Below are 18,663 nucleotides of genomic sequence, written 5' to 3' on the forward strand. Positions count from 1 at the left end.
CATCTCAAACCACCCAGTATTCCTTCACCTCCTCAAAATGAGCCCTTCCCCCTCCCTGACTTTGCACAGGCTGTTCCCTTACCTGAGTGTTCACACTCCCTTTTTGCATGGCTGGTACCTTCTCAGTCCTCAGGTCCCAACTCACGTCCCCTCCCCAGGGAGAACTCCCGTCTGTGTTTCTTCAGGGGCTTCTCCCTAATATTTTTTTTTTGAAGCTCTTATTTGTTTCCTTCAGGACAGTTAACACTATCTGATAATATTTTGTTCCAGAATGTGAGTTCCTAATGACAGGCACCACCTCTGTCTTGTTTAGTGGGAATTACCCACTGGGATTACTTCTTGTTAAGAAGTTCTTTTAAACACAAAATAGGATGGCTAACAGCTTTCCAGTTTTCTTGCAGTGAAATGTCTTAAACCTCAAACAAAGAATGTAGGCTCTGGATGGGCCCTCTGCAGAACCACAGAAAAGCATGGCATTGGTGAAGACTCTCCATTTCCCAATGATGCAGAAACTGAAATATAAATGAGCTTCTGCCTCTAATCCTGATGATGATAATGATGATGGTGTGGTGGGGATGGTAGTGATGATAGAGGAACTAATGACAATTAAGTTGCCTTATTACACGCCAGGGACTTCATGCATTATCTCCAACCCTTTGAACTACCCTGCATGATAGAGATATATACATACATGAGGAAACTATAATTCAAAAGATACCTGAAGTCATTCTATGTCTAAGATAGACAAATGCCACGTTGACACTGTTATAGCCTCATTCTCCCAGAGGTTTTGGTTACAATGTTCTCTAAAGAACCCATTAAAGGCCCAGCGTGGTGGCTCACGCCGGTAATCCCAGCACTTTGGGAGGCCGAGGCGGGTGGATCACAAGGTCAGGAGTTCAAGACCAGCCTGGCCAACTTGGTGAAACCCTGTCTCTACTAAAAATACAAAAAAAATAAATTAGCTGGGCATGGCGGCAGTTGCCTGTAATCCCGGCTACTCGGGAAGCTGAGGCAGAGAGAACTGCTTGAACTCCGGGAAGCAGAGGTTGCAGTGAGCCAACATCACACTACTGCACTCCAGCCTGGGTGACAGAACAAGACTCTGTCTCCAAAAAACAAAAAAACAAAAACAAACAAAAAGAACACATTAAAACATACACACACATAAATACACCTCCATTTCTCCCACTCTCCTCATCCTTCACACTGGAACAATAATAAGCCTCCAAAACCATAATGAAATCAAATGGTAGATTTATTGGCTGTCTCTGTAATACAATGAGGTGAAAACATCTTAATTCAGGACATCTTCCACCTTGTTTTGGCTTCCAGTTGTACTGCAAGACCAGTGTCAGGCACATAGGCTGATTAATCAGTGGACAACAGAAGCAAACTGCTGCTGGGTTACATGTCCACATGATCCATTCCACAGTTTTAGAAATTTTTTTTTCTTTCATAGCATCTTCCTCTTTTCAAATTCCTTCAGAAACAGAAGAGAGACAGAGAAGAGAGATGGAATGAATAAAGATAAAAAATCCAAATTACATTTATGGTCAAAATGATTTTGAAACCTATTATCTTTAGGATCCCCTGAACAACCAAATTACAGAAGAAAAATGTACCAGGATGAGGGTGTTTGAACACAGAATAACAGCTTTCAAAATCAGTCTGTGTCAGCTTGAATTTCACGAAACAGATGCAGAGCTTCAACTTTATATTTCCTAAATCCAGAAGCGGAGAGGGAGGTTTTGAATAATATTTATTTTTTCACAGCAGTATAATAACAATAATTTTAGGAGCTGAGAAACTTCATTGTGCTTATCCAAGCTGTAGTGCTATATACATGAACCCTTCTAATAAGGCAATGGAAACAGGTTTGCTCAGTTTCTCAGAGAATAAAGCTAAAGAGAGATTGTTACAAGGATTTGAACAAAATGTCAAGAATCTTAGAAATACCTGAAACAAATACCTTAAGCAAAGTAGTGTTTAAGGAAACAATACCAAAAACCATATTTTTCTAGATTGTAACAATTAGGATAAAATGTGTAGATCCCTGCTGCCACTTACTGGAAGAAAATGGTAACACACATCTCCAACGTGAATGTAAGCATTTGCTTTTCTCCTTACCCCCACCTTCAAATAAAATTATTTCTCACTCTCACTAAGCACCTAGATTTCTTTCAAACACTTTGGCACATAGTGTTATATTCCAAGAGCAGGATCATGCAAAGATTCAATAAAAGGAGTCTACTTTATTTATCCCTGAGACAAATCAGGATTTTGAAATTCTCTCTGAATGCTGTTCCCTTCTAGGAAACCAACTGGTACCTATTTTCAGCATGCTTAAGAGGAGATTTTTTGTTGTTTTTTGCTTTTTGGGTGTGTGTGGCAGGGGTATACCATCATAAAAATAATGAGGGAGAGAGAGCCTTAAATGATCACTCAAAGAGACAAGCTGAAAATCAGTGCAAAGAGATTATAAAAGACATCAAATTACTTAGAATATTTTAACCCATAATGTCCTATTAAAAAAGGAAAAGCAAAACAAACAAAAAAAAAAGAAAAACAAACCAAAAAAATGGTTAACAATGGTATCACAACATAGCCAGGGCCAATCTCCCCATCCTCTTTAGATCTCCCTCCACCCCAACTCCTTCTTCATCCAATTTCCATTTCTTGTTACTCAGCCTCCAACCTCCTCTCCCTAGAAACAGAAACCCATGGGGTCAGGGTGGCTATATCCCAAAGGAAAAAACAAGTAACAAAACATAAAGCAGTTCTCTGCACAGCTACCATCCAAACCCCCAAAATGGAAATCATGACACTTATGATCTTCAGGATGCTTTTTGTGTATGTTGTATCTTGCCACTTACAAAAATAAAAATCCCAATATTTAAAGAAGAAAGCTTTAAAATAAGAACATTATTCCTGGTCATGCCTAATTAGGGCACTAGGACATTAATAGAGTTGATTCAAACTATTAAGCTGCACATCAGAAAACCAATTAAGTCCCATAAGCAAAGGCCATGATTTCCAGGTACCCACTGTGGCCACACACAGAGAAAGCCTGCAACCTCAGAGCACTTGGGCCACTGTTGGAGCTCACCTTGTAGATCGTGGTTCCTAGCTGTGCAGGAGACATACTGACCACAACTCCTGCACTCTGAAGGGCGGAGATCTTCTCTTTAGCTCCACCTTTTCCTCCAGCAATAATTGCCCCGGCATGACCCATTCTCCTCCCAGGAGGAGCAGTTAAACCAGCAATGAAGGACACTACAGGCTTGGAATTTGGACCCTGGAAAGAAAGTAATATTTTAAATGCTCTAATGAAGAAGTCAATCAAAACGAGACCTCAAATTCATGACTCTGTTGGTAAATGGTAAATGGCTTAGGCAGGGGAAAGCCCACCATTCATCTTAGGAAAACCAACACAAATATTAAACCAGGATTGAAACCACTGCATTATCCTTTGAGTTAACTTTCCATACAAACTCAGTAATACAACACTGTGCCAATGTCCGTATATGTTCAATATAAAACTTCCACTTCACAAATACACATGTGACTCTTTCATTTGAAAAGTAAAAGAGCATACTGGAAAATATGATTTGCGATAATAATAATTTAAGACACAAGACTGGGTTGCTTTACTTCAACCTAATATTATGCCTTAATTCATTATTAGTTCACCCTTAATAAATGTGCTAAAAGAAAAAGATGAGGTGGGAAGTATACTGGAAAGGACCTAGGACTTAATTTCCTAGTAACAAAAGCTGCATGACCTTGGACAAGGCTTCTTGAGAACCAGACTTCTGCTTCCTCATATATGAAATGAAATGGCCAAACTAGATTGATGCCCAAAAGCCCTTTCCACTCTGGAATTCTGTGTCTAAGAGGTAAGATCAGAATTGGTTTTATACAGCAAAAATCCATTCTAATGTACAATCCCTATATACTAGATTCTGAGGTTTAAAAAAAAAACCCATACAAAGAAAATATAAAAATTTCTGTACTCTAGACATGCAAAGTAGTTGAAGAAATAATATAAAATATGTATATACCTCAATCCATTAAGAGATTCCATAGGCCAGGCATGGTGGCTCAGGCCTGTAATCCCAGCACTTTGGAAGGCTGAGGCAGGCAGATCATGAGGTCAAGAGATCGAGACCATCCTGGCCAACATGGTGAAACCCCATCTCTACTAAAAATACAAAAATTAGCTGGGCATGGTGGCTTGCGCCTGTAGTCCCAGCTACTCAGGAAGGAGGCTGAGGCAGGAGAATCGCTTGAACCCGGGAGGTGGAGGTTGCAGTGAGCTGAGATCGTGCCACTGCACTCCAGCCTGGCAATGGAGCAAGACTGTGTCTTAAAAAAAAAAAAAAAAGAGATACCATAAACTAATATATGAATATATGATTAAGTTTCATAATTAATGGTAATATCATGTTCATAACGGAAGTCCAGAGATAATAAGGAACCAGGTAAAACAGAGAGGCCTGGAGAAGGCTGAACTTGAGCACGAGTGGAACCTGAGAGCCTTCACTTAGGTACCATCATCTTCCCCTACACCAGCAGTTCTCAAATCATTTGGTCTAGGGATCCCTTATACTTAAAAGAATTATGGAAGATCTCAAAGAGCTTTTGTTGATATGTGTTATATCTAATGATATTTAGTATATTAGAAATTAAAACAAATTTTATAAATATTTGTTAATTCACTTAAAAATAACATTTTAACACTTTAAAAACCATTCTAGTGAGAAGAGTTGCGTTATTTTACCACTTATATTTTCAACTCTTGTATGTTTAACTTAATGAAAGACAAATGGATTCTGATAAATGCTTTTGCATTCAATCTGTTGTAGTATGTTATTTAAGCTGAAGTATAAAAGGAAAATCCAGCCTCACACAGATATGTAACTGGAAAAGGGAGAAATATTTTAATTGACTGCCTTACAAATAATTGGGAGTATTCTTCTTTGATACTACCCAAATCTCTCAAGTGGTAATTTCTTAAAGGTTAGGTGCAATGTTGGAATCTGAAATCATAGCAGCGAACTTTGTCCCTTGTTAATTTAAAACTCATTAATCTGTCTTGCACTTTGAGTGATCTTTTAACCACAGTTGATTTTGTAACATGCATTCCTCAGTTAGGAAATATGTATGGGTTCATTGAGTTATGCAGATCTTCCAAATGCTGACATGTTTCATCATTTAATAACAACAAATCAGTTATCAGTATCATCACCAAGCTCATTAGAAAAGCCTCTAGGTAGGAGGAAGCTGTCAAGCTCACAGTTGCAGATGCAAGTTTTCCAAAATTTTAAATTAAATATTCATTTGAAAGTTCAGATGTTATTATTAGCAACAAATACTATCAACTGTTTTCCTTGACACAGCAGGTTTACTTTGTTCATTATTGAGAAGAGATCTGTCTGAATTACCAGTTCATCTGCCAGTCATTCTTTCAAGTAAAATTGGTGTCCCACGAAAAGGGCAGCTAGTTCAGCTCACAACTCAATTGTGACAGTGCTTTACTTCCCATTTTATCACAAAATACTGACTCCAGGGTCATAATTTAATAAAATTAATAATTTGTATTGCTTTATCAAGGACATTCATAAGTGAAACTGACTTTTCTTTTTCTTTGCACTGTGAGTAGTACATGGCAGTGAATGACTGCTTCTCTGGTTCGACTGACTGCCCTGATTCCCACTAAGATACAGCATGCAAGGAGCTACATGGTCAGACACTGCTTACTCCTGCCTCATCTGCCACCTTTCCTCCCTTCCTCCTTATCTTCCAGTAACCCCAGAATGCTCTAGCTCTCTGCCTTTGCTGAGAATGTTCTCCACCCTCCTTGGATACTTGGCAAACTCCTACTTAACTTTTAAGATCTGACTCTAGCTTCCTCTTCCCCATAAGCCTTTTCTGTCTTTCCCTCCCACCCTCCCCACAAATGCCCTCATAGTTGATCATCTCGTCAGTGACCCTGCTGTGCCTTTTACAACCTTCTACTATTAAATTCAGCACACTGGCTATAACCTATTCCCCATGTGTTATTCTACTAAACTATGAATTCCCTGAACACAGAGGTTATATTTTCACTAACTTCGGTATGCCTGGCACCTACTGTAGTACCTATGGTATAGAATTAAAAAGAAAAGACTCCACAAATTATTTATTCATTCACTTATAAGATCTACATAGAATATGAGAATCTCATGTTTGAGTGGCATTAATTTGTATTTGATTCCACTCCCCTGTTCCCCAAAAAGTGGGAATATTGTTGCACTAGAAAGGATCAAGACTTTGTTGAGCCTAGAATGGCAAACAAATTTGCATCTGTCCCATTAACAAAGAGCCATTGGAGGCTTCTTTGTTTTTTGAAGTGGAGAGAACTACAACTAAAAGACTATGGGGAAGTGTAGTCTGAAAATAGGACACAGAAAGGATGAGAGGTGTGTCTAAAAACAGAAAGGCCAGTTAGAATGCTATCACTGTAGTCTGAGCCTATGCCCAGGACTGATGACTCTTTGTCCTTAACTCCTTCAATCTAACTCCTCATCCTTCCATGGTGAAATGGAGAAGTCAGACAAACCTGGGTATGAATCTCACCCCTGGTTCATTTGCTGTATGCCTACCATTGGCAAGTTACTAATCTTCCTGTACCAGTTTCCTCATTCACAAAGAAAGAACAAAAACAACTTACCAAAGCATCAGGATAAAAGTTAAACACCAGAACTTTTGCAAATAATTATTATCATTGTAATGATAACAAGAAAGGCAGCAGCAGATCATGTTTATCAAGTGTTTACACCAAGTATTACACTAGGCATTTTATATAATGCAGCATCTGAACTGCTTAACTTATAATCTTGTACACATTAGATTCTCGATAAAAATTAATTCCATAACAACTAACCAGGAATAGGAAACATGTTGCCAAATGAAACAAAATGTCTATGTTTCATTTTTTCCACTAAATACTAGGCTATTCAAGGGATTCAGAATTGGGCCCAAATACATTTTAAATTCAATTTAACACAGCATAATGCTGTATTAACCGAAACTTTTTTTTTTTTTAAAGAAGTCAGTTTTTATTTAAATTTCAAACTATACAACTTTCTGAACACAAGGGAATCTAACATTTTACTCCAATCCTTAACAATCTACTCTTCCATTTACATGATCTGTATTGGTGCCTACTGTGTCAGGGGATTGGGTGGGGCACTGAGGTTAACAGTTCCCTGCAGTCCATAACACAGTCTAGAGTGAAAGTCAGATATTAAGCATGCCTTGCAGAAGGAACAAGCAAAGGCAAGTGAGAATGAAAACTGGCATGTCAGATGGAAAACTGATCTAAAAGGGAAGGTTTGGATGGTATGTGAAGGACTGGAATACCATGCTAAATCTGCCCTTTAGCTGACATGTAATGGGAAACATTACATGGGAAACACTGCCTGATGTGAACCAAGGACAAACAGCACCAATATCCATGTTTCAGAAGGGCAGATAATTTGGGTGGCCATAAACAGAATGGCCTAAGAGTAAAGGGGGGTGGTTGGAGAAAATAAGAGAGATCATGAAGGAAACCACTGAGATGGTCCAGATGAGATGGGATGAGGACCCAAACCAAAGTAGACGGACTAAGTACAGACAAGGCTCTGAATCTAGACAAACCTCTGATGTCTCAGAGACAGATCTTGGTAACTGAGTAGAAACAGGATGAGAGAGAAATAAAAGTTAGTTCTCAGGTTTCTGCCATAGAAATAGGCATAGAAAATAGATCCAGGGAATGATAAAGAGGAGGAAAACCAGAAAGAAACCAAGAGGATGGAGAGGAAGACGAATGAATCAAGGCCACTGGTGACCTCTGTGCAAACACAACGTCAGGAGAGTAAGAAGATTCCACAGCAGCAAATGGCTCAGTAAGAGTGCTTAGTAAGTGCCGGGCACTACTTTGCTATACCTTACTAAGTCATTTAAACTTCGCAGTCCTTACAATAACTCTAGGAGGCTGGCACTACTATATCGTCATTTTTCCAATAAGGAAATTGAGGCAACGAGAGATTAAGAAGCATTCCCAAGGTCACATAGCTTCTAAGTGACAGACAGGAGCCTGACTGCTGAGGATTCAAGAATGAATGAAAAGTAAGGAAAGAGAATGAGAGAATGAGGGTAAACTTGAGTCATATCTAATATGGGAGTTAGGGCTTAAAATCACCACAAAAGAAAATCAAGTATATTCAAAATAGCCCTTGAAAATTCCTTAAAACACAAATAAATATGCCTTGTTTTGTGTAAACCACCCTGTACATGATATTATTGGCTCCTTTAACTCTCCAGTATTATTTTATGTGGCATTTAATTCATTCACTGGTGGATTTTTTTCATAAGCATAGAGAGAAAGTGATCTCCACTCTCTTGCCTGGTCTCCTGAAGAGAATTTTTCACTCACTCCTCAGTGTAAGAGAAATTCTGAAAATCAATTGCTTGATTTTTTCCCACAGTTCTCTGACACAACAATGGCCACAGCACAAATTCACTGAGTGGGGGCTCGTGGCCGCCAAATTGCTTCAGTCACTACTGCACTCCCATCTCTCCTTTCACCACAGGAACAGGGCTTAACTCCCTCAAGCTAAATGAAACGATGACATAACTCAACACTACTCCTTTACATTTAATTCTAAGTGAGAGGCAACAGGGAAAGCCTCCCCAGGACATAGACAGTAAAGCTTTTCTACTTGGTCTCTGAAGGGAAGTGCCATTCCACAAGGAAACTCTAAAACTAGGGGGAAGCCAGATCCTGAAAAAAAGCACAAGGGATAGGATCTTTAGGTCAGCCTTGAAAAAGGGAAAAAAACACTTATTTCCCTCTGAGATCGGGAGAAAGAATACTGGTCACAGGTGAAAACCAAGTCTGCAGGTCAAGTGGGGGCTCTCGGGCTGATGGCCTGAATGTATCTGTTCAGCAGGAGAACGACTTACCTACCACAAAGTGTGGGGTGATGCATGGGGAGAAGAGTTCAGAATAGGGAAGTAGAGAATCAATCCAGAAATAATACAGAATTGTCTGAGTGTCCAGTATAGAAGGCCCTGCTCAGAAAGTTTTATCTTTCATGTTTTCCCGAAAAATTCACCTTTGAAAAAATAAAAATAACTTCTGAAACAAGCCTCTGATATTAAGAGCAAAGAGCTATATTTTTCCAAACTCAAACTTACTGAATTATGTTGCTTCAAAAATTCTGCAGCATTCTCTTCTGCATTACCACCAATTTCACCAATCAATATGATGCCTTCTGTGGCAGAATCGTTCAAAAAGATTTCAAGGCAGTCAATAAAATCTGTTCCATTAAAAGGATCACCTCCAATGCCTGAAAAAGTTGAAAAATATCAATAGCTGGAAATTTAAGGGTGAACCATGGAATTTAGGTCAGTAAATGTTTTTAAGTAGTTTGTCATTTTTCTTACCCTTCTCTCTAATATTTTTAAATGTATCATTGCCCTTGCATTTAATATTAAAAAAATCACAAAATGCTACATTTATTTCTGTTGGTAATATTATATAAATGCTAAATGGTGGTTGGTTCCTGATATTCTAGGAATATTCTAGGGCTGTAACGAAGACAACCCTCTTTTTGCTTTAGCTCCTTTATCAAGCCTCTTCTGTCCCACAAAATTATTCCCAGATAACTCCTTAGAAATGAACATTTTAAGAAAATGTGTATCTGTGTTGCATGCTGATGTTACACCAGAGGAAAGAATAAACATTTAACAAATTTCTTTGAGTAAAGAAACGATTTGATGAGGTATGCTGCAGATAAATCACCCACAAGTTTTAAGACACAAGTGCCAGTGAGTGACAGTGAGTGCCCTGACCGCTCCTGTTCTGGATCCAGAGTGGATGATGACAGAGCCTGCATATCAGAGCCATACTACACACCACATTTAAGAACGAATTCTTGGACAGGGTTAAAGTAAATGTTCCCTACAGACAGGCTGCCACTTTTTATTTTTAAATTACAAACTTACTGAGGGAAGGATTGATTTCTTACTTTTCACTGCATCTCTGAAAAATGGAGTGGAAGAAGAGAACTGGCATTTATTAAGTGCCAACTGTGTGTCAAGTCCTATGCTTTAGCACACATTAGATCTGTCATTTCCTAATTTTCTCAACTTCTCTGTGAGACAGGCATTATTATACTCCATTTACAAATTCAAAACTGAAGCTGGAAAAGAAGGAATCGGTAAGCCTGTTTCAAACCTTTTCTTATTCTCTGTCACACTAAAGTATCTTCCACTTATGATTGTGCTTTGCATGTAGAAATGCTCAATTAATGTTTTCAATACTTAATTTATGAATTTGGATCTTAATAAAAACACTCCAGAGCTATATGTTATTTTTTGGTAAAGATAATTCTAAAAGGTTAACAGGTATTCTAAGAACTTGAAAGAATATTTATTAATATGAAAAGGTGGAATTTGCCTTGGCTTTTGGCAACAAATAATGAAATTATTTTAAAATGTAAAAACTTATAATTTTTATTTTTTCAAATGGGAGGCAGTATAGTGTGATAAAAAGAGAGGTTTTGAGGAACTGAACCTTCCTCAACCTTGACTTTCTCACCAATAAGGCTCTAACAGCACAATTTTCCACCTCAGAGGCACCTGAGAGGCTTGCCTTAAGAATGAGACACTGAATGGCAAAGAATTCAGTAACTATAAAGCACTGATGCACATAATGGCAATGACAACAAAAGTCCTAATATAAGGAACCATTTCTTCAGAGCAATCAAACCAAGTGATGTTTTCAGGCACCAAGGTGCTCCGGGAGCCACGTGTCCCAAGATGTTAGTTCTTCAACCTAGAAATGAAATCTTGGACCATGAATCTTTAAACAACTACAGAACAACTTTACACTTAAGCAAATTAAATTTGAGATCATAACATCCTTTTCATAACAGTATCAAAATCTTTTGCAAATAATAAAATCAATAATTATTATTATACTCATCCAATGAAGACACCACACTCCAATAAAATGATTTCAGCAAAAGTCCCTCACCAACACACAAAGACTGCCCCAATCCAACTTGTGTTGTTTGGTGAACTGCTTCATAAGTCAGGGTGCCAGATCTGGACACAATGCCTTAACGAAAGAGAATTCAAAAATATTAGATTGTGTTTCTAGGTTAGACTAAAATATGGTAAACTAAATTACCAAACACTTTGAGTGACTAACATAGGTATAAAATTCATTCCATGATTTGCCATCAAAATCAATAGTATCTTCAAATGATGAAATGAAAAGGAAAGGCTTAAATTCAAGCAGGGAGGGTTTTTAATTTAGACATAGGAGAAAGTATATTATTAGTTAAGGTTATTTTATGACTATAAAATCAAAGCAAGAAAGACTTAAATTACCTCTTCTGAGAATATGAAGAAGATAATATCAATATAAATTTGGTAGGTACAATCATACCTACAGTGGCAGAATGTAATAGATTAGACTTATACTACCTTATGTAGTCTGGGTATTTGTCCCCTCCAAATCTCAGGTTGAAATGTGATGCCCAGTGTTGGAGGTGGGGCCCGGTGGGAGGTGTTTGGGTCATGGGGACAGATCCTTCATGAATGGCTTAGTGCCTTCTCCATGGTAATGAGTGAGTTCTCACTCTGTTCCTTTACATGAGAGCTGGTTCTTGAAAAGATCCTGGCCTCTCTCGTTCCCTCTCTCACCATGTGACAGGCCTACTCCCCCTTCACCTTCCGCCATGAGTAAATGATTCCTGAGGCCTCACCAGAAGCTGAACAGATGCTAACACCATGCACGTATAGCCTGCAGAATCATAAGCCAAACAAATCTCTTTTCTTTATAAATTACCCAGGCTCAGATATTCCTTTGTAGCAATATAAAGCAGACTAAATACAGTACCCAAACTATTAAACCATCAAAACTAGCATTAGTCACATTTTAAAATACTACCTATCTTCTCCACAACTATTTTCCCATTGATTTTCAACAATATATACGCTTTAAAATCAATATAAAGAAAACTGGGGAATAAGGTCAAGATCCCTCTGGAATCAAGTCTCCCATCTAATTTCCTTTATAAATGGACCTGTGTGAAAGCACTTAATTTCACATCTGGATTAGGTGTGTGCCGAGGGAGGAGAGCCAGTGGAGGCCAGGGAGGAGTGACAGTTAGATGTCTTCTCTTGTAGTTCACTATGCTTGGCTGAGCTTCCAGAAAGGTAATTTATTCAAAGCCACAATCTATGTAATACTTTAGACAAACAAAAAAATTAATCCAGGGCGTCCATGGTTTACTTTCCTTAAACTCCTGCCTTGGAGCAACTCTGAAGAACTCAGAAGACCCTTTCCTAACAATATGATCACCCTACCAGGGCAGGTAGAATTCTTGTCAACCTGAGACAAAAACCATAACTATAAGTTACCTCAACTTCCGTACACCATGTTTACACTCTTAAACAAAGTGCTATGTCACCATTATTGTATACTAATGCATACTAAGTGTGTGACCTATGCATAAACACATCTTCTCACTATGAATTTGGGCACACAATAACTTCAGGTTCTATATACCAACCAGTCAAATTGAAAGAACGGTGTGTACATAACTTAGTCATTGCTAAACAGACCCTACAGAACACTATCAGATTGCTCTTTTAGATGCATTTCACTAGACAGTGACAGCTACGTCCTCGACGATGCCTCACTTCATGTGGAACTCTGCTCCAACTCCCCAGCCCAGCAGAGTCCCAGCTTCCCTCTCCAGACTTGTTTCTTACTATTTCCCTATCTAGTGAAATTGGGTTATTCCTCATTGATATTTCATGCTCTCCTATCTTTTCATATCTGTTCTGCTTAAGATGGAGTGTTTCACCTCCACCATCTGACAAAACTTCTAATCATCCTTCAAGGTCCACATTAAACACTACTTTCTCTTTGAGGTCTTTCCTGATCACCCCCAAAGATAAGTGAGATATAATCTCTTTCTCTAAATTTCCTCAATGCTTTCATATTTCCTACTGCCCTCATTACTAAAAAATAAGCAGAAGTTGTATCTTGCCTACCGCTATGAAAGTATTTTTGGGGTAGAAACAACTTCATTCATTGAATGGTTCACTGTTAGCCCTAATGTTACCATAAGACACAGTAAGAATGTTAGTTAGGCAGATGGCCAGAAACAAGCAAGCAGGGGAGCCCTGGGAAAAGTCTGGAGGCGCTGCCTACTGACCGTCTGCAAGAAGGCAATGACTACACTGGCTACTTCTGGCCTGTGGTTGGAATCCACTGGCCCTGAAGGGGACTTATCAGGCCCTAGCCAGAGATAATCATGGTAGGGACTTTCCCTGCTGACGAGTGTGTGCACTCCTCCAATAACTTGCCCTACAGTAGCCTTTTGCTCATTATAATAGTAAAAACCACATCCCTGTGTGGAGATTTTAAATGCTAATGAGACATGAGAGGTGTATACTAGCATGTACAACTACAGAGCATGTAGCATGTACACACAAGGAGACTGCTTAAAACACGGTTGCAACTGATACCCTCTCATGCCCCCCTCATGAATAATCATGCAATATTCTCATAAAGAGGGTCCCCTTGCATTAGCTGCTGCTGGCTCATCCTCTCTTTCGAGCAGCCTGTTCTGAATCATCTCTCAGGGTGTACTGTCTCTTTAAATAAACACTGCCACTACTGTTTTCCAGGAGGTCAGCTAGCCGGTCAGCCGCTCCTCTCTTTGAATGCATTTTATCTTCCTTCAATAAACTCTGCTACTTAACCCTTGTTGTGCATCTCTTGGTTGAATTTTTTCTTCTAAGAAAACAAGAACAGCAGTTCTTGCAGTACAATTCCAGTACTTTCCGGTAACAAGAGGGCTCATTTCTTGTCAACTCTTCTTGCTCCTGACGTCAAGGCAGGTACTGATGGCAAATACTGAGGACAGAGGGAGGATCATGAAGAGAACACTGAGTGGCCTACAGCAACCTACAGGTAATTATTTTTTTTCTAGTGTTACAGCAAACACTATTAAGTTTGAGGTCACTTTTAGATAATGCTAACTTTCAGCACTGTTAAGAATTATATTAAAATCATAATAATGCTTTTTAAAAAACAAAAATTTTACCAAAAGCAGAAATCCTTAAAAGCTGATCTAAAATACTGATTCTACCTAGCTTTAATAGGCAGATATTTATATTTGTGTTACAGAAAGCCTGCCTTGGGATGGAATGAACACAAACTTTTTATTCAGAAGGCAAGACAGTGCCTCCGATCAACAGCTTAACATCTCTAAGGAGACTACCTCCTGGCCTGAGCCCTGCCCTCGAATCTGCCACATAACATGGCCTCCTACTGCTGACACAGTAAAATGGAATGATCCATCTGTAAAAGGTCCATAAGGAAAAAAGGAAAGGATAAATTTCAAGTTTTAATTTTTATCTAATAATCTTGGCTTGGCAAAATAAATTCATAGTCAGGCTTGATCAACCAGCCTGAAATTTGAATATCCTGACCACACATTGATTCTCCAATTCAGAACAATGTTCTCCTACCACCTGGTTCAGTAAGAGACCACCAATGGTGCTTGAGATTCTATAGCAGCTACCTTCTTCACTAGACTATAATTTTCAATGGGTCAATAAATAAGAGTCTTCACAATCCCTATGTTCCCAGCTTAAAGCACAGTTCCAGGCACAGAAGGTACACATATATGTTTACTAAGTGAGTTGAAACTGAAAACTCATCAATGGAGTAAGACCACCCTCTTAAGTGAAATTTAATTTTAATCGTTTTAAGATTATTCACTTACTGAACCCTAATGCATAACAAATGACAACCACCACAACTTCCACCCCACATATGTCTCATTTATCACTTTTTCCTTATTCTCAGTGCCTTTGTCCCATCCACATCCTTTGTCTTCAGCACAGTCCCTCCCCGCTATGGGACATTTCATCATTGAGAAGATTAGGTGGGTAATGCCTACCTACTTATGTAATGGTGTATTCCTATCAAAATCCCAAGAAGAGTTTTTATAGATACAAACAAGATCACTTTTAAATAAATATGAAAAAGCAAACTGCATATCCAGCAAAGTATTAGTATCTAGAACATATAAACAACTCTTAAAAAATAAACGATAAAAAAGTAAACAATCCAATTAGAACATGGGCAAAACCCAAGGAGGGGCATTTCACTGAAAAAGATAACAAATGGCAAATAAATTTATTTTAAAAATCTATAAAAAGATAATCAATATCATTAGCCATTAGGCAAATACAAATTAAAACTACAGTGAGCTATCACTAAACACTTACCAGAATGGCTAAAATAAAAACACAGTGACACCACCAAAAGCTGGAAAGGCTGTAGAGAAACTGGATCATACATTGCTGGTAGACATGGAAAATAGCACAGCCACACTGGATAGCAATTTAGCAGTTTCTTAAACTGGATAGCAATTCAGCAGTTTCTTAAAAAACTAACATGCAAGTATCATACAACCCAGCAACCATGCTCCTGGACATGTATTCCAAAAAAATGAAGACAATGTTCACATAAAAACCAGTATACAAATGTTTATAGCAGCTGTACCTGTAATAGGCCAAACTGAAAACAACCCAGATGTCTTTCAACAGGTGAATGGTTAAACAAACTGAAGTACATTCATACCATGAATACTCCTCAGTAATAAAAAGAAACAAACCATTGATACACAACAAGCTGGATGAATCTCTAGAGACTTATTCTGACTATAAATAGGCAATCCCAGAAGGCTACATTTTGTATGATTCCACTTATATAACGTTCTTGACATGACAAAATTATATAATTGGAGAGCAGATTACTGGTTGTCAGGAATTGAGAAGGGGGTGGAAGCAGGAGGCACGTGACTAGAAAAGGGTAACATGAAGGATACTTGTGGTTATGGAAAAGTTCTCTATATTGACTGTATCAATGTCAATATCCTGTCTATGAAATTATACTATAGTTTTGCAAGATGTTAACCATTGGGCTAACTGGATAAAGGGTGATCTGTCTGTATTATTTCTTACAACTACACGTGAATTTATAGTTATCTCAATATAGGCAGTTTAAAAGTTTAAAAGAGGGCAGAAGAGTCAAGTATGTGACATGTGGTTGAGAGTAACAAACTGTCTATCATAAGAGAAAAAAATAACACGGTACAGTTGAATATTATCAATTTGGAATCCAATCACTTCCTTCAATAACACTCAATTAGCTGATATGCAATTATATTAGCTTTTATTAACAAAAACTGGAAATTCACTACACTATTATACTGCTATTACATTACATTATATTCCATTCAGAAATACCCAAGGGACTGAAAAGTCCTTCCTTTCCCTTAACTCTCAACTTAAGGATCTGAAGTCAAGGAGGCTATTGAGACTATTAGCAATGGTACCAAAATAGGAAGAGCTGGCACAAATAACCATCTTTCTCTCCTTACCCCCTCAAAAATCTTGTAGTGTTGAGAAGTGAAGCCAGCTGGACTTCCTGGGTTGAGTGGGGACTTGGAGAACTTTTCTGTCGTACAAGAGGATTATAAAATGCACCAATCAGCACTCTGTAGCTAGGATTGTAAAACGCGCCAATCAGCGCTCTGTAGCTAGCTAGAAGTTTGTAAAATGCACAAATCAGTGCTCTGTAAAAATGCACCAATCAGCGCTCTGTAGCTAGAGATTTGTAAAATGGACCAATCAGCACTCTGTAAAATGGACCAATCAGCAGGACATGGGCAGGGGACAAATAAGGGAATAAAAGCTGGCCACTCCAGCCAGCAGCTGCAACCCACTCGGGTCCCCTTCCATGCTGTGGAAGCTTTGCTCTTTCGCTCTTCACAATAAATCTTGCTGCTGCTCATTCTTTAGGTCCGTGCCACCTTTAAGAGCTGTAACAGTCACCGCGAAGGTCCGCGGCTTCATTGAAGTCAGTGAGACCAAGAACCCCACTGGAAGGAACCAACTCTGGACACAGTGTCACATATTTTCTTCTTTTTTAAAAAAAAAAAAAAATAAGTCCTTTCTCAAAGGAATTAAAAGCAGTCTCCCAGATGACTGTCTCATCAATGGGTTATGACCATTCACAAAGGCAAGGTCTAAAGGACTTCCCTGAACTTCTCTTGATTTTCATTTTTTAGGTTTATGCACACCTTAGAAAGCAGAGCAGTTATCAGAAAGGCAACTCAGCACAGAGCATTCCTTCCATGCTCACTTTAAGACCACAGCCTTCAAAACAGACCCAAGAATATAAGAAATATTCAAATATGTACAAGAGTATCAGTGATACATGGATCTGGCCCCACTGGAACTCAGATGGCCTATGGAGCTCCCTGAAACCTCTCTCGTAAGTGAAATTATCAAGTACTGCCACTGGCAGCAGGGCTGACAGCTCTAAGACACATTGGTAATAAAGAAAAATCACGACCTTTAACCCAATTCTGTAAACTGCACAGCCGACACTCACCCACTGTGACAATTACCCTTATTATTAGTAGCCATGGTTTATAGATAGAGAAAAATATGGTCAATCATCTTTCATGACTGAAAAACAGTATAGTTTAGAGAAAGTTTGGTGCAAAGCCTAAACACAAGCCTAATGTGGCTAACTTTGAAATGTTACTTTGGCTACTTCCTCAAGGAACTAACCAAGTAGCAGTGGAATTTTCCTATGACAGGCCATCTGAGTTGCCTTTCTGATCACTGCTTTGCTTTCTAAGGTGCCTACAAACCTAAAACATTTTGAGAAAGTTTGTGATATCTAAAAGAACAAGGTAATTATTGAGCAGGTATGTGAATGGCCTTATAAGCACATGAAAAGGTGCTCTACATCATTAGTCATCAGGGACACTCAAAACCACAAGAGATACCATTTTACTCTCAGTAGAATGGCTACATTTAAAAAGGCTAATGGCCGGGCGTGGTAGCTCACGCCTGTAATCCCAGCCCTTTGGGAGGCCGAGGCCAGCGGATCACCTGAGGTCGGGAGTTCAAGGCCAGCCTGACCAACATGGAGAAACCCGTCTCTACTAAAAATACAAAATTAGCTGGGAGTGGTGGCGCATGTCTGTAATCCCAGCTACTCGGGAGGCTAAGGCAGGAGAATCACTTGAACCTGGGAGGTGGAGGTTGGGGTGAGCCAAGATTGAGCCATTGCACTCCAGCCTGGGCAAAAGAGTGAAACTCTGTCTCAAAAAAATGAAAAGACTAACAATACCAAATGTTTGTGAAGATGTGGAGCAACTGGAACTCTCCTACATTAATGGTAAAAATATAAAATGATATAGCCACTTTGCAGAACTATTTGGCAGTTTCTTATAAAGTTAAACATACTTGACTTATGTTCATATGAACATGACTTAGCAATTCCATTCCTACACATTTTGCCCAAGAGAAACGAAAATGTTTCCACAAAAAGACCTGTACCAAATGTTGACCTAAGCCTTGTTTGTAAGGCTCAAACATGAAAACAACCCAAATGTTCATTAATGGGAGAATGAATAAACAAACTGTGGTATAATTATACAACAGAATATTCCTTAGCAATAACTGTTATAATAGTTAATGAAATTAACTACTGATACATGCAAACACATGGAGTAA

The 18,663-nt window shown here is 38.7% G+C and overlaps 1 protein-coding gene across 1 annotated transcript in view; it reads right to left on the reverse strand.

Moving 5' to 3' along the window:
* Window positions 1–1,240: 1,240 nt before the first annotated feature.
* Window positions 1,241–18,663, reverse strand: part of SUCLG1 (succinate-CoA ligase GDP/ADP-forming subunit alpha) — a 35,895-nt gene continuing 18,472 nt past the window's right edge. The window contains exons 6-9 of the mRNA XM_032177304.2: window positions 11,072–11,155; window positions 9,229–9,380; window positions 3,110–3,298; window positions 1,241–1,483 (exon numbers count right to left, since the gene is read on the reverse strand). Of these exons, the coding sequence (XP_032033195.1) occupies window positions 1,457–1,483; window positions 3,110–3,298; window positions 9,229–9,380; window positions 11,072–11,155 (452 nt within the window). The 3' untranslated portion in view covers window positions 1,241–1,456. The remainder of the gene's footprint in view (window positions 1,484–3,109; window positions 3,299–9,228; window positions 9,381–11,071; window positions 11,156–18,663) is intronic.

The sequence above is a fragment of the Hylobates moloch genome, unplaced genomic scaffold, assembly GCF_009828535.3.
Source record: "Hylobates moloch isolate HMO894 unplaced genomic scaffold, HMol_V3 SCAFFOLD_15, whole genome shotgun sequence".
In the NCBI taxonomy this organism is placed as follows: Eukaryota; Metazoa; Chordata; class Mammalia; order Primates; family Hylobatidae; genus Hylobates; species Hylobates moloch.